At 48.3% G+C, this 17,255-nt stretch overlaps 1 protein-coding gene across 8 annotated transcripts in view; it reads left to right on the top strand.

Annotated features, from left to right (window-relative positions):
- The window catches only part of ttll5 (tubulin tyrosine ligase-like family, member 5), a 595,921-nt gene that overhangs the window by 338,208 nt on the left and 240,458 nt on the right, over positions 1-17,255 (top strand). Inside the window, exon 29 of one of the 8 annotated variants that reach the window (XM_070879713.1) lies at positions 586-677. The exons of the other annotated variants lie outside the window; for them this stretch is intronic. Coding sequence (XP_070735814.1) covers positions 586-664 — 79 coding nt within the window. The 3' untranslated portion in view covers positions 665-677. Of the gene's footprint in view, positions 1-585; positions 678-17,255 lie in introns of those variants that run through there. 8 annotated transcript variants of the gene reach the window in all.

Genomic DNA, 17,255 nt, shown 5'->3' with positions numbered 1-17,255 from the left:
GAATCAGTCTATAATAAGCAAAAAGGCCTTCGAGAGGCTGTAGTACAACAAGGCACAAAGGCCCAAGCTGAGCCCTATTCATACCAACTGAGAACTTACACTAAACAGCTGATCCCTGTAATTGACAGTGCAGCAGTAAAAGTTTCCGATGATGGAGCGGTGCACGAACTACCACTATGCATTGTACCAGGAGATGGCCCCACACTGTTCGGCAGAAGCTGGCTGGGACAAATCCGCTGGGGCTGGGACGACATCCGAGCGCTTTCGTCCATCGACGATGCCTCATGTGCCCAGGTTTTGAGCAAGTTCCCATCGTTTGAGCCAGGCATTGGAAATTTCTCGGGGGCGAAGGTGCAGATCCACTTGGTTCCTGGTACACGACCCATCCACCACAAGGCTCGTGCGTTGCCATACATGATGCGAGAGAAAGTGGAGATCGAGCTGGACAGGCTGCAACGAGAGGGCATTATTGCGCTGGTTGAGTTCAATGAGTGGGCCAGTCCGATTGTTCCGGTTCTCAAAGGTGATGGTACGGTCAGAATTTGTGGGGACTATAAGGTAACGATTAACCATTTTTCGCTGCAGGACCAGTACCCGCTACCCAAGGCAGACGACCTATTTGCGACGCTGGCAGGAGGGAAGACATTCACCAAGTTGGACCTGACCTCGGCCTACATGACACAGGAGCTGGAGGAATCTTCGAAAGGCCTCACCTGCATCAACACGCACAAAGGTCTGTTCATCTCCAATAGATGCCCGTTTGGGATTCGATCGGCCGCGGCTATTTTTCAAAGGAACATGGAAAGTCTACTAAAGTCAGTTCCGCGCACCGTGGTTTTCCAGGACGAAATATTAATCACAGGTCGGGACACCATCGAACACTTGCAGAACCTGGAAGAGGTTCTAAGTCGGCTAGATCGCCTGGGACTCAGGTTGAAACGCTCAAAGTGTGTTTTCCTGGCGCCAGAGGTCGAGTTCTTCGGGAGAAGAATCGTGGCAGACGGCATCACACCCACAGACGCCAAGACGGAGGCCATCAACATCGCGCCGAGACCACAGAACGTGACGGAGCTGCGATCGTCCCTGGGACTCCTCAATTATTTTGGTAACTTCCTACCCGGGTTAAGCACCTCTACATGTTAAGCAGGCGGTTAAGAAAGCAAGTGGCATGTTGGCCTTCATAGCGAGGGGATTTGAGTACAGGGGCAGGGAGGTGTTGCTACAGTTGTACAGGGCCTTGGTGAGGCCACACCTGGAGTATTGTGTACAGTTTTGGTCTCCTAACTTGAGGAAGGACATTCTTGCTATTGAGGGAGTGCAGCAAAGGTTCACCAGACTGATTCCCGGGATGGCGGAACTGACATATCAAGAAAGACTGGATCAACTGGGCTTGTATTCACTGGAGTTCAGAAGAATGAGAGGGGATCTCATAGAAACGTTTAAAATTCTGATGGGTTTAGACAGGTTAGATACAGGAAGAATGTTCCCAATGTTGGGGAAGTCCAGAACCAGGGGTCACAGTCTAAGGATAAGGGGTAAGCCATTTAGGACCGAGATGAGGAGAAACTTCTTCACCCAGAGAGTGGTGAACCTGTGGAATTCTCTACCACAGAAAGTTGTTGAGGCCAATTCACTAAATATATTCAAAAAGGAGTTGGATGTAGTCCTTACTACTCGGGGGATCAAGGGGTATGGCGAGAAAGCAGGAATGGGGTACTGAAGTTGCATGTTCAGTCATGAACTCATTGAATGGCGGTGCAGGCTCGAAGGGCCGAATGGCCTACTTCTGCACCCAATTTCTATTTTTGTATGTGTTGCTACGCAAGGGAGATGACTGGGTATGGGGGAAATCACAAGGGACTGCTTTTGAGAAAGCCAGAAATCTGTTATGTTCCAACAAACTGCTTGTTCTGAATGACCCATGTAAACGTTTAGTGCTAGCTTGTGATGCGTCTTCGTACAGGGTCGGGTGTGTATTACAACAAGCAAACAAATCGGGAACATTGTAACCGGTCGCTTATGCATCCAGGAGTTTGTTCAAGGCCGAAAGGGCCTACAGAATGATTGAAAAAGAAGCTCTGGTATGCGTTTATGGGGTGAAAAACATGCACCAGTATCTGTTTGGGCTCAAGTTCGAGTTAGAAACTGACCATAAGCCGCTCGTATCGTTATTCTCAGAGAACAATGGTATTAATACCAATGTATCTGCTCGTATCCAAAGATGGCCGCTCTATGTTTCTATGTTTCTATGCTGTCTGCATATAACTATGTAATTCGTCACAGGCCAGGCACAGACAACTGCGCTGATGCTCTCAGTCGGCTACCATTGCTGGGGTGGAAATGGCACAGCCTGCAGACTTGCTCTTGGTGATGGATGTATTTGAAAACGAAAAGTCACCCGTTACGGCCCGCCAGATCAGGATCTGGACCAGCCAGGATCCTTTACTGTCCCTTGTAAAAATCTGTCCTCCATGGGAGCTGGTCCAGCGTCCCAGCAGAGATGCATGAAGAGTTCAAGCCATTCCAGCGGCGCAAAAACGAAATGTCCATACAGGCGGACTGTCCTTTGTGGGGTAATCATGTGGTTTTCCCTGAGAAAGGCAGGGAAACGTTCCTACACGACCTACACAGTACGCACCTAGGCATAGTAATGATGAAAGCTATAGCCAGATCCCATGTGTGGTGCCCTAGCATCGACTCGGATTTGGAGTCTTGCGTGTGCCAATGCAACACTTGCTCTTAACTGAGCAATGCACCCTGGGAGGCACTGCTAAGTTTGTGGTCATGGCCCTCCAAACCGTGGTCTAGGATCCACGTTGACTTTGTGGGCCCGTTTCTAGGCAAAATGTTTTTGGTTGTTGTGGATACTTATTCAAAAATGGATTGAATGTGTAATAATATCTGTAAGCACGTCCACTGCCACCATCGAAAGCCTATGAGCCATGTTTGCCACGCACGGCCTGCCTGATGTCCTTGTCAGCGACAATGGGCCGTGCTTCACCAGCGCTGAATTCAAGGAATTCATGACCCGCAACGGGATCAAGCACGTCACATCTGCCCCCTTCAAGTCCGCATCTAACGGTCAGGCAGAACGGGCAGTCCAAACCATCAAGCAAAGCTTGAAAAGCGTGTCGGAAGGCTTCCTGCAGGCCTGCCTATCCCGAGTTCTGCTAAGCTACTGCACAAGACCCCACTCTGCTGAACTGCTCATGAAAAGGGCACTCAAAACGAGGCTCTCTCTAGCCCATCCTGATCTATCTCCATGATCATGTCGAGGGCAGGCGGCATCAACAAAGCATGTACCATGATTGCACAAATTTGTCACGCGATATTGAAGTCCATGTATTTGTACTCAACTATGGACATGGTCTCAAATGGCTTACTGGCACTGTCGTAGCCAAAAAAGGAAGTAGGGTGTTTGAGGTCAAATTTGCAAATGAACTAACTTGCAAAAAGCATTTGGACTAAACCAAACTGCGATTCACAGATAGCCATGAACAACCTGAAGAGGACACCACCAACTTCGACCCTCCGATACACACACAAGTGGCAACCGACATCACAGTTGACCACGAAGCTGAACTCATCATCCCCAGCAGCCCAGCGAAGGCCCAACCAACTCACCCTCACCTGTGTTTGTACCGAGACGATCGACTCGGGAGCGGAAAGCCCCAGATCGTCTCACCTTGTAAATAAGTGTACTGTTGACTTTGGGGGCAGGGGAGTGATGTTATGTATGTAACACCTTGTAACCAGCATTTCACCGCCGCCAGAGGGCGCATCTGCTGGAGTCCCAAGGGATCCCAGCATCCCTTGGGATCACTGCATATAAGCAGGCCTCCCATGCAGTGCCAGCACTCTGGAGTCAGAATAAAGAGACTATGATCACACTTACTCAAGTCTACAGTACTCAGTCACATTGCTTTGTTTGAGACATATCACCTTCTTCTTAACCCGCTGCAATTTTGTGTGGGGATATTGGCAAATATATTAATGAATTCCACCAAGTTGAGAGAAAGGAAACCGATCTATGAGCGATATTCACACCATTACTAGGCCATCATTGCCATTAATATTAAGTCTAAGAACCAGGGGTGGGAAAACAGGCATTAATCCAGCAAAATCCTGATCACCATTGATTTTAATGGGGTGGGCGGGAAAGCTATGATAACTAACTTCTCCCCATTTTCAACGAGGGTAATGGTGGCGAGGCGAAAACAACCCAAGTAAATGTGGAACGCCATAGTTAATGGCGCAAGTCACTTGCCCCATAATTTCCTCTCTTGCGCTGTTCAAGGGTCCCTGGGCCATTGAAAGGGCCCAGGAAAATCGGGCCCATTATTTCCTCAAAGATCTCTATTAAATTAGTCGTGCAGAGCTGGCCCGTTACAAATCCACACTGGATGTCCTGAATCAACCAATCATTGGAAATATTCCTTGCAGCCACCTCCTTTGTTCTTAACGATAATCGTCGGTCTAAGTCCCTATGTTTCCAATTCGCCAACCATTGGGGAGAAAAACAATTTTTGCACTTTACTTCAATTACTCTCATTCCCAATATAATTCCAGTGAATCTTCACTGTCCCTTTTCTTGGCTAAATATCCTTCCTATAATGCAATGTGGTGGCCAAAACTGCACGCAACACTCAACGCCCGACCAGTCTCTTGTATAAGGGTAAGATTATGAGGAGCTATTACATAAACTAGGCTTGTATTCCCTGATATATAGACGGTTGAACGTGCTTTCGCTCCCAAATCCATTCCCACCTTTCCCGCAATTCCATGTTTGAATCCCTCCAATTCGGTTTCCACGCCTGCCAGAGCCTGCAGCTCATCCGCTGCTGAAGCCCTCATCCACGCCTTTGTTACCTCTAGACTTGACTATTCCAACACACTCCTGGCTGGCCTCCCACATTTTACCCTACGTAAACTAGAGTTGATCCAAAACTCGGCTGCCCGTGTCCTAACTCGCACCGTCCCGCTCACCCATCACCCCTGTGCTTGCTGACCTGTGCTCGCTGACCTACATTAAGCAACGCCTCGATTTTAAAATTCTCGTCCTTGTTTACAAATCCCTTTATGGCCTCCTCGCCCCTCCCTATCTCTGTAATCTTCTCCAGCCCTACAAGCTCCCGAGATGTCTGCGCTCCTCTAATTATCCCCTCTTGAGCATCTCTGATTATAATCGCTCAACCATTGGTGGCTGTGCCTTCTGTTGCCTGGGCCCAAAGCTCTGGAACTCCCTGCCTAAACCTCTCTGCTTCTCTAGCTCTCTTTCCTCCTTCAAGATGTTCCTTAAAACCTACCTCTTTGACCCAGCTTTTGGTCACCTGCGCTAATTTCTACTTATTCGGCTTGATGTCAAATTTTTTATCACATGATACTCCTGTGAAGCGCCTTGGGTCATTTCACTGCATTAAAGGCGCTATATAAATACAAGTTGTTGTTGTATATAAAAGCCAAAATCACATTTTCCTTTTAAATGGAATTTTCTGCCCAGCCCCCTCCACCCAAGACCCGTGTATCTGCACACCACAATCTCTGTTGCTCCAGTCTGTTCTATTCGCATTTCACGGCATCAAACTGCATCTGACTCCTATCTGCCCACTCCGTTAACCTGCCCGTGCCCTCCTGCATGCTTTCACACAATTTGGCATGGACCCTCATTTGGTATCATCATTAAGTACTTGTGCCTATGTCTAAATCATTTATATAAATGGAAAACCGATTCTATGGGCACCTCATTACCCATGTCTAGCTATTCTGACTGAAGGGGATCCAGGGAGCAGGTATACAATGGAGCTGGTGATTGGGCCAGAAACAGACTGAGAGCAGGGCTTTGAGTCAGGAACTCGGCTTGGAAGAGGATTTGGGTAGCTGGTCTGAAGCTTAGCAGGCATGATCAGATCAGCCATGATCTTATTGAGTGGCGGAGCAGTCTCGTGGAGCCAAATGGCTGACTTCTGCTCCGATTTCTTATGTTCTTATGTAGGCCTGGAGCAGAGTTAGGGAACGGGTTGTAAAATGGGGAACCAGGAAGCAGGACTGGAGCAAAGCTAGGGAGCAGGCAACCACAGTGTTTCTCTGTCAGTTAGTGAACTTTAGAAAATAAAATTAATAAAAACAATGGCGCTGCCTCCAACGTCAGATCTGCCAGGGTGTGTAAGGCGGGAGGAATGGCTGAATTTAGATACAGATTAACGGTGAATAACACATGCAGGGTATTGTCTTCCTAACACAGATGAGACTGCACTGAAGTAACAGTGACCTCAGTCTTTATTAAGACACTCCAGAGTGAGGAACAGGCCTTAGGGGCCGGCTTATATACAGTGCTCCCAAGGGATGCTGGGATCCCTTGGGACTTCAGGGGATGCGCTCCCTGGTGGCGGAACATGGGAGTGCATGCTTTACAGATACACAACATCACTCCCCCCCAAAGTCAAAGTGAAAACTATTTACAAGGTGAGGTGGTCGGGAGCCTTTCTTTTCCTGGTGGACCGCCTCGGTACAAATGTCTGTTCTGGTGTGTTGGCTGTGCCCTCGCTGGGCTGGCGTGTTGTTGGCCCTGCAGGGCTGCCGAGTGAGCCTGGCCTTGCTGGGCTGTTGGGCGTGATGGGTTCGATTTCCTGGTCCGGCGTGGTGTCGTCGATCCTTTGGGTGTGTGTTGTGGGCTCGAAAAAAGTGGTGTCTGCTGTGGGTTGTTCAGGGCAGTCTGTGAACCGCAGCCTCGTTTGGTCCAGGTGCTTTCTGCAAATTTGTCCATTGTCTAGTTTGACTACAAACACCCTACTCCTTTCTTTAGCTATCACCGTGCCCACGATCCACTTGGGACCATGTCCATAGTTTAGCACATACAGATCAATTTCCCGTGACACAGTGGCGCGACCATCGTTTACATTTTGTTGCTACCGCCTGCTCTCCACCTGATCATGCAGGTTGGGGTGAACCAGCGAGAGTCTGGTTTTAAGTGTCCTTTTCATGAGTAGCTCAGCCGGGGGCACCCCTGTGAGTGAGTGGGGTCTCGTGCGGTAGCTGAGCAGTACTCGGGACAGGCGGGTTTGGAGTGAGCCTTCTGTGACTCGTTTAAGGCTCTGTTTGATTGTTTGTACTGCCCACTCTGCCTGCCCATTGGAGGCTGGTTTAAACGGGGCCGAGGTGACATGTTTGATCCCATTGCGGGTCATGAATTCTTTAAATTCGGCACTGGTGAAACATGGCCCGTTGTCACTGACCAGTATGTCAGGCAGGCCGTGGGTGGCAAACATGGCCCTCAGGCTTTCAATGGTGGCGGTGGCGGTGCTTCCCGACATTATTTCACATTCAATCCATTTTAAAAAAGCATCCACCGCCACCAGGAACATTTTACCGAGAAACGGGCCCACATAGTCGACATGGATCCTCGACCATGGTCTGGAGGGCCAGGACCACAAACTTAGTGGTGCCTCTCTGGGCGCGTTGCTCAACTGAGCACACATGCTGCATTGCCGTACACAGGACTCTTAAGTCAGAGTCGATACCGGGCCACCACACGTGGGATCTGGCTATCGCTTTCATCATTATTATACCAGGGTGTGTGCTGTGGAGATCCGAGATGAACGTCTCCCTGCCCTTTTTAGGTAGCACTACGCGGTTACCCCACAACAGGTAGTCTGCCTGAATGGACAGCTCGTCCTTTCGCCGCTTGATTAGCTTTTGCATTTCAGCAGGAATGCTGGCCCAGCTCCCATGTAGTACACAGTTTTTTACTAGGGACAGCAGAGGATCTTGGCTGGTCCAAGTCCTAATCTGGCGGGCCGCGACAGGTGATTTATCATTTTCAAACACTTCCATGACCATCAACAAGTCTGCGGGCTGCACCACCATCAACAAGTTTGCAGGCTGCAGCCACCGTGGTGGGCAATGGTAGCCGACTGAGAGCATCCACACAGTTCTCAGTGCCTGGCCTGTGGCAGATAGTATAGTTATACGCTGATAGTGCGAGTGCCCACCTTTGTATGCGGGCTGAGGTATTAGTATTTATCCCCTTGTTTTCAGCAAACAGGGATATGAGGGGCTTGTGATCGGTTTCCATCTCAAATTTGAGGCCAAACAGGTACTGATGCATTTTCTTTACCCCGAACACACACGCTAATGCCTCTTTCTCAATCATGCTGTAGGCCCCCTCGGCCTTAGACAAGCTCCTGGAGGCATAGGCGACAGGTTGCAACTTCCCCGTAACGTTAGCTTGTTGTAATACACACCCGACTCCGTACAACGACGCGTCACATGCTAGCACGAGTCTTTTACACGGGTGATACAATACAAGCAGTTTGTTGGAGCATAACATTTTTCTGACTTTCTCAAAAACAATTGTTTTTTTCCCCATACCCAGTTCTCACCTTTACACAATAACACATGTAGGGGCTCTAAGAGGGTGCTTAACCCCGGTAGGAAGTTACCAAAATAGTTGAGGAGTCCCAGGAACGACCGCAGCTCCGTGACGTTCTGTGGCCGGGCACGTTCCTGATAGCCTCTGTCTTGGCGTCAGTGGGCCGAATGTCGTCCATCTCGATCTTTCTCCCCAAAAACTCTACTTCTGTTGCCATGAAGACACATTTCGACCTCTTCAGCCGCAGCCCTACGCGATCCAGTCGCTGGAGGACCTCCTCCAGGTTTTGTAGGTGCTCGGCGGTGTCCTGACCCGTGACCACTATGTTGTTCTGAAAAACCACCGTGTGTGGTACCGACTTACATAAGAACATAAGAATTAGGAACAGGAGTAGACCATCTAGCCCCTCGAGCCTGCTCCGCCATTCAATAAGATCATGGCTGATCTGGCCGTGGACTCAGCTCCACTTACCCGCCCTCTCCCCGTAACCCTTAATTCTCTTATTGCTTAAAAATCTATCTATCTGTGACTTGAAAACATTCAATGAGCTAGCTTCAACTGCTTCCTTGGGCAGAGAATTCCATAGATTCACAACCCTCTGGGAGAAGAAATTCCTTCTCAACTCGGTTTTAAATTGGCTCCCCTGTATTTTGAGGCTGTGCCCCCTAGTTCTAGTCTCCCCGACCAGTGGAAACAACCTCTCTGCCTCTATCTTGTCTATCCCTTTCATGATTTTAAATGTTTCTATAAGATCACCCCTCATCCTTCTGAACTCCAACGAGTAAAGACCCAGTCTACTCAATCTATCATCATAAGGTAACCCCCTCATCTCCGGAATCAGCCTAGTGAATCGTCTCTGTACCCCCTCCAAAGCTAGTATATCCTTCCTTAAGTAAGGTGACCAAAACTGCACGCAGTACTCCAGGTGCGGCCTCACCAATACCCTGTACAGTTGCAGCAGGACCTCCCTGCTTTTGTACTCCATCCCTCTCGCAATGAAGGCCAACATTCCATTCACCTTCCTGATTACCTGCTGCACCTGCAAACTAACTTTTTGGGATTCATGCACAAGGACCCCCAGGTCCCTCTGCATCTCAGCATGTTGTAATTTCTCCCCATTCAAATAATATTCCCTTTTACTGTTTTTTTTCCCCAAGGTGGATGACCTCACACTTTCCTACATTGTATTCCATCTGCCAAACCTTCGCCCATTCGCTTAACCTATCCAAATCTCTTTGCAGCCTCTCTGTGTCCTCTACACAGCCCGCTTTCCCACTAATCTTAGTGTCATCTGCAAATTTTGTTACACTACACTCTGTCCCCTCTTCCAGGTCATCTATGTATATGTATATTGAGTAGGCTCTCCATGTTTCTCTGGAAGATCGCTGCATCCGACCGAATTGCAAACGGGCATCTGTTGTAGATGAACAGTCCCTTGTGCGTGTTGATGCAGGTGAGGCCCTTCGAAGACTCCTCCAGCTCCTGCGTCATGTAGGCCGAAGTCAGGTCGAGCTTGGTGCACGTCTTGCCTCCTACCAGCGTCGCAAATAGGTCGTCTGGTCTTAGGTAGCGGGTATTGGTCCTGTAGCGAGAAATGATTAATAGTTACTTTATAATCAGCTCAACTCCTGACCGTGCCATCACTTTTGAGTACTGGAACAATCGGGTTGGCCCACTCGCTGAATTCCACTGGGGAGATGATGCCCTCGCGTTCCAGCCTGTCCAGCTCAATTTCCACTCTCTCCCTCTTGTGAGGTACCGCTCGCGCCTTGTGGTGAATGGGTCGTGCCTCTGGGACCAAGTGGATCCGCACCTTCACCCCGGAAAAGTTTCCAATGCCTAGCTCAAAAAGGGAAGGAAATTTGTTAAGAACCTGGGTACATGAGGCCTCATCGACATGTGATAGCGCTCGGATGTCATCCCAGTTCCAGAAGATTTTGCCCAGCCAGCTCCTTCCAAGCAGTGTGGGGCCATCGCCCGGGACAATCCAGAGTGGCAGTTTGTGCACCGTGCCCTCGTAGGTGACCTTGACCAAGGCGCTGCCCAGGACAGTGATAAGCTCTTTGGTGTACTTTCTCAGTTTCGTGTGGATGGGGCTCAGGGCTGGTCTGAGTGCCTTGTTGCACCACAGTCTCTCAAACATCTTTTTACTCATGATGGATTGGCTCGCGCCAGTGTCCAGTTCCATGGCTATGGGTAAGCCATTCAATTTTACATTTAGCATTATAGGTGGACATTTCGTCGAAAATGTGTGCACCCAGTGTACTTCAGCATCTGCCTCCTCTCTCTGAGGCTCGAAATTGCTTTGACCCACCATGGACCGATCTTCCTCTGCCACGTGCAGGTTTTGCAGAGCTAGCAGCTCGTCTGCAAGCTCATTTGAGGTGCCCCATTGTTCCAAAGCTCTTGCAAACATACCCTTTGAAGCCGCATGAATAGGCTGAATGGAAGCCTCCATAATGCCAACAAGGTGTGAATTGCCTTCCATTCATCCTTTGTTGCGGACTCGAGTCATCTGGGTCACCTGGGGGCTGCTGGCAGTTGCAGACTCATGGTTTCTGCCCTGTACATTTCTGCTCGCAAACACTGCCAGTTAATTTATGAACATTGCTAGCACTTGTGTGCTGAGAGATTTGTTTGGTGTTATCACTGGTGGACATAAACGCCTGTGCTAGCGCAATGGCCTTACTTCGGGTCGGTGTCTCTACAGTCAAAAGTTTTCGTAGGATGGTCTCGTGGCCAATGCCCAGTACAAAAAAGTCTCTGAGCATTTGCTCCAGGTAGCCATCAAACTCACATTGTCCTGCAAGTCGCCTTTGCTCGCCACTTCCTGACCTTCAGATCGCTGGCACGTGTAGAACCGATACCTCGCCATCAGCACGCTCTCCCTTGGGTTAAGATGCTCCCGAACCAGTGTACACAGCTCCTCATACGACTTATCTGTGGATTTCACCGGAGCCAGAAGATTCTTCATGAGGCTGTAGGTCGGTGCCCCGCAGACCGTGAGGTGGACCGCTCTCCTTTTTGCAGCGCTTCCTTCTCCGTCCAGCTCGTTGGCTACAAAGTACTGGTCTAGCCGTTCGACATAGGCTTCCCAGTCCTCACCCTCCGAGAACTTCTCCAGGATGCCCACAGTTTGCTGCATCTTTGCTTTGGATTCATATACTCGCCGCCAGTTATTGTGTTCATAACACAGATGAGACTGCACACAGGGAGGTTAAAGTAACAGTGACCTCAGTCTTTATTAAGACACTCCAGAGTGAGGAACAGGCCTTAGGGGCCGGCTTATATACAGTGCTCCCAAGGGATGCTGGGATCCCTTGGGACTTCAAGTGACGAGCTCCCTAGTGGCGGAACATGGGAGTGCATGCTTTACAGATACACAACACAGGGGAGAACTGGTTCCGACTCATTTGGTGAGTTGGCGTGGAGTTTAGTGCGAAAGCGGGCGACTGCAACTGGAAGGACAACAAAATTTACCAACAATTGAAAGGAAATTGATCACAATAGTCTTTGGAGGTTTTCGAGCTTGATGGAGTTATTTCAAACATTGCTCAGTAATAACCTCACCTTCTAGCACACTCGGGATTCTGACAAACGTGTGATTGGCTCAAACAGTCACAGTCAGCAGTGCTCAGTGTAAAGGTACCCTGCAGTCATGTTTTCACGAGCCAAGTAGAGAGTACATAAAAACACAGGCATCCTAAAGGGTTTGTTCGAGGAAGTAAAGAGAAAGTGGTTCCAGTGGCGGGAGGGTCAGTAACCAGAGGACACAGATGTCAGGTCATTGGCAACAGAACCAGAGGGAGACGAAAACTTGTTTTACGCAACGCTGCCTGAAAGGACGGAGGAAGAAGATTCAATAGTAACTTTCAAAAGAGAATTGGATAAATACTTAAACAGCAAAATGTACAGGAATGTGCAGGATAGTGAGATTAATTGGATAGCTCTTGTAAAGGCTGACTCGGGCACGATGGACTGAATGACCTCCTGTGCTGTAGGATTCTCTGATTCTAACTCACCCTGCCCACTTCACTCTCTGCAACTCATTTCCATGTCCCACTCATCCAGCCCAGCTGACTCCTTCACGCTCACCCTCTGTTAGTTCCAAGCACAGTATCGGATCTGGGCATTCCCATCTCCTGCTTGCTGCTCCCAGGCGAATCACGGGATCCCTCCACAGAAAGTGTTTCACTTCAGAGTTATGCGAGTGTCACTGTGTTAGGGGGCAGCGTCACCCACTTCTCGTCTCTCTCGTCAAATTTTAGATGTCAACTTCATTTGTGCAAAGGCTGATGAAAGACCCGGGTTCCTCCATCTCCACATCAGCTGTGAATTCCCATGGAAAAGCAGTGTTAACGTTAAATAGTGCAGGAAGGAAAGAGTTACCAGTGTTCACTATGGGTCAATAAACCTGCAGTGATCCTTTATGTGAAAACTGTGAGGTGTCCATGGTAACGGGGGACTGGAAGTCCTATCTCACATTCTGGCATTTTTTTAGACATACATACATATATATATATATATATATGGAAAAGGCTCCCTTGGTTCCTGAAATAAAGTTTTTGTGCGCAAGAGGATAGATTCCTGGCAGGGTTGGCTGATCGATTGTGCCATTGCCTGCCAACACTTCCCCAGTTTAGAGCCAAACAGCAGCAGGAGTTCAGTTGTAGTGCAAAAATAACACCCAGATCAAAGGCCTCCTTTAATCTCAGTGACTCCCGAGCTGCCTTTGTGAAACCGGTGGAGAAATTAGTGAGAGACCGATGGGGCGCTCACAGGGGCTATATTATTTTTTTAAATTACATCCAAATAGCTGAGAAGCCTCCCTTGGATATTAATAGATATTAACGGGGAGGTAGCGCTGGTTGTAAGTCTCAAGTCCTCTGGTTATTAGCAACATCTTTCCAGAAAGTTTGAGAAGATATCGGTTCCCTCAGTGCTCAGCCCCATCCAATATATCCTGCTCTCCCACATTAATCGACCCACCAACCGATTCACCACATCCCACCCCAGTTCAGGCTAATTTTGCTGCCCCAACTGAAGCAGAGACTTAGAAACATAGAAACATAGAAAATAGGTGCAGGAGCAGGCCATTCAGCCCTTCTAGCCTGCACCGCCATTCAACGAGTTCATGGCTGAACATGAAACTTCAGTACCCACTTCCTGCTTTCACGCCATACCCCTTGATCCCCCGAGTACTAAGGACTTCATCTAACTCCCTTTTGAATATATTTAGTGAATTGGCCTCAACTACTTCCTGTGGTAGAGAATTCCACAGGTTCACCACTCTCTGGGTGAAGAAGTTTCTCCTTATCTCGGTCCTAAATGGCTTACCCCTTATCCTTAGACTGTGACCCCTGCTTCTGGACTTCCCCAACATTGGGAACATTCTTCCTGCATCCAACCTGTCCAAACCCGTCAGAATTTTAAACGTTTCTATGAGGTCCCCTCTCACTCTTCTGAACTCCAGTGAATACAAGCCCAGTTGATTCAGTCTTTCTTGATAGGTCAGTCCCACCATCCCGGGAATCAGTCTGGTGAATCTTCGCTGCACTCCCTCAACAGCAAGTATGTCCTTCCTCAAGTTAGGAGACCAAAACTGTACACAATACTCCAGGTGTGGCCTCACCAAAGCCCTGTACAACTGTAGCAACACCTCCCTGCCCCTGTACTCAAATCCCCTCGCTATGAAGGCCAACATGCCATTTGCTTTCTTAACCGCCTGCTGTACCTGCATGCCAACCTTCAATGACTGATGTACCATGACACCCAGGTCTCGTTGCACCTTCCCTTTTCCTAATCTGTCACCATTCAGATAATAGTCTGTCTCTCTGTTTTTACCACCAAAGTGGATAACCTCACATTTATCCACATTATACTTCATCTGCCACGCATTTGCCCACTCACCTAACCTATCCAAGTCACTCTGTAGCCTCATAGCATCCTCCTCGCAGCTCACACTGCCACCCAACTTAGTGTCATCCGCAAATTTGGAGATACTACATTTAATCCCTTCGTCTAAATCATTAATGTATAATGTAAACAGCTGGGGCCCCAGCACAGAACCCTGCGGTACCCCACTAGTCACTGCCTGCCATTCCGAAAAGTACCCATTTACTCCTACTCTTTGCTTCCTGTCTGACAACCAGTTCTCAATCCACGTCAGCACACTACCCCCAATCCCATGTGCTTTAACTTTGCACATTAATCTCCTGTGTGGGACCTTGTCGAAAGCCTTCTGAAAGTCCAAATACACCACATCAACTGGTACTCCTTTGTCCACTTTATTGGAAACATCCTCAAAAAATTCCAGAAGATTTGTCAAGCATGATCTCCCTTTTACAAATCCATGCTGACTTGGACCTATCATGTCACCATTTTCCAAATGCGCTGCTATGACATCCTTAATAATTGATTCCATCATTTTACCCACTACTGAGGTCAGGCTGACCGGTCTATAATTCCCTGCTTTCTCTCTCCCTCCTTTTTTAAAAAGTGGGGTTACATTGGCTACCCTCCACTCGATAGGAACTGATCCAGAGTCAATGGAATGTTGGAAAATGACTGTCAATGCATCCGCTATTTCCAAGGCCACCTCCTTAAGTACTCTGGGATGCAGTCCATCAGGCCCTGGGGATTTATCGGCCTTCAATCCCATCAATTTCCCCAACACAATTTCCCGACTAATAAAGATTTCCCTCAGTTCCTCCTCTTTAATAGACCCTCTGACCACTTTTATATCCGGAAGGTTGTTTGTGTCCTCCTTAGTGAATACTGAACCAAAGTACATGTTCAATTGGTCTGCCATTTCTTTGTTCCCCGTTATGACTTCCCCTGATTCTGACTGCAGGGGACCTACGTTTGTTTTTACTAACCTCTTTCTCTTTACATACCTATAGAAACTTTTGCAATCCGCCTTAATGTTCCCTGCAAGCTTCTTCTCGTACTCCATTTTCCCTGCCCTAATCAAACCCTTTGTCCTCCTCTGCTGAGTTCTAAATTTCTCCCAGTCCTCAGGTTCGCTGCTATTTCTGGCCAATTTGTATGCCATTTCCTTGGCTTTAATACTATCCCTGATTTCCCTAGATAGCCACGGTTGAGCCACCTTCCCTTTTTTATTTTTACGCCAGACAGGAATGTACAATTGTTGTAATTCATCCATGCGTTCTCTAAATGTCTGCCATTGCCCATCCACAGTCAACCCCTTAAGTATCATTAGCCAATCTATCTTAGCCAATTCATGCCTCATACCTTCAAAGTTACCCTTCTTTAAGTTCTGGACCATGGTCTCTGAATTAACTGTTTCATTCTCCATCCTAATGCAGAATTCCACCATATTATGGTCACTCTTCCCCAAGGGGCCTCGCACAATGAGATTGCTAATTAATCCTCTCTCATTACACAACACCCAGTCTAAGATGGCCTCCCCCCTAGTTGGTTCCTCGACATATTGGTCTAGAAAACCATCCCTTATGCATTCCAGGAAATCCTCCTCCACCGTATTGCTTCCAGTTTGGCTAGCCCAATCTATGTGCATATTAAAGTCACCCATTATAACTGCTGCACCTTTATTGCATGCACTCCTAATTTCCTGTTTGATGCCCTCCCCAACATCACTACTACTGTTTGGAGGTCTGTACACAACTCCCACTAACGATTTTTGCCCTTTAGTGTTCTGCAGCTCCACCCATATAGATTCCACATCATCCAAGCTAATGTCTTTCCTAACTATTGCATTAATCTCCTCTTTAACCAGTAATGCTACCCCACCTCCTTTTCCTTTTATTCTATCCTTGCTGAATGTTGAATACCCCTGGATGTTGAGTTCCCAGCCCTGATCATCCTGGAGCCACGTCTCCGTAATCCCAATCACATCATATTTGTTAACATCTATTTGCACAATTAATTCATCCACCTTATTGCGGATACTCCTTGCATTAAGACACAAAGCCTTCAGGCTTGTTTTTTTAACACCCTTTGTCCTTTTAGAATTTTGCTGTACAGTGGCCCTTTTTGTTCTTTGCCTTGGGTTTCTCTGCCCTCCACTTTTCCTCATCTCCTTTCTGTCTTTTGCTTTTGCTTCCTTTTTGTCTCCCTCTGTCTCCCTGTATAGGTTCCCATCCCCCTGCAATATTAGTTTAACTCCTCCCCAACAGCACTAGCAAACACTCCCCCTAGGACATTGGTTCCGGACCTGCCCAGGTGCAGACCGTCCGGTTTGTACTGGTCCCACCTCCCCCAGAACCGGTTCCAATGCCCCAAGAATTTGAATCCCTCCCTGCTGCACCACTGCTCAAGCCATGTATTCATCTGCGCTATCCTGCGATTCCTACTCTGACTAGCACGTGGCACTGGTAGCAATCCCGAGATTACTACTTTTGAGGTCCTACTTTTTAATTTAGCTCCTAGTTCCTTAAATTCTTTTCGTAGGACCTCATCCCTTTTTTTACCTATGTCGTTGGTACCAATGTGCACCACGACAACTGGCTGTTCTCCCTCCCATTTCAGAATGTCCTGCACCCGCTCCGAGACATCCTTGACCCTTGCACCAGGGAGGCAACATACCATCCTGGAGTCTCGGTTGCGTCCGCAGAAACGCCTATCTATTCCCCTCACCATCGAATCCCCTATCACTATCGCGCTCCCACTCTTTTTCCTGCCCTCCTTTGCAGCAGAGCCACCTACGGTGCCATGAACTTGGCTGCTGCTGCCCTCCCCTGATGAGTCATCCTCCCCAACAGTACTCAAAGCAGTGTATCTGTTTTGCAGGGGGATGACCACAGGGGACTCCTGCACTATCTTTCTTGCACTGCTCTTCCTGTTGGTCTTCCATTCCCTATCTGGCTGTGGACCCTTCTCCTGCGGTAAGACCAACTCACTACAC

The sequence above is a fragment of the Pristiophorus japonicus genome, chromosome 4 (genome assembly GCF_044704955.1).
Source record: "Pristiophorus japonicus isolate sPriJap1 chromosome 4, sPriJap1.hap1, whole genome shotgun sequence".
In the NCBI taxonomy this organism is placed as follows: Eukaryota; Metazoa; Chordata; class Chondrichthyes; family Pristiophoridae; genus Pristiophorus; species Pristiophorus japonicus.
This window is presented reverse-complemented; position numbering and strand designations above follow the sequence as displayed.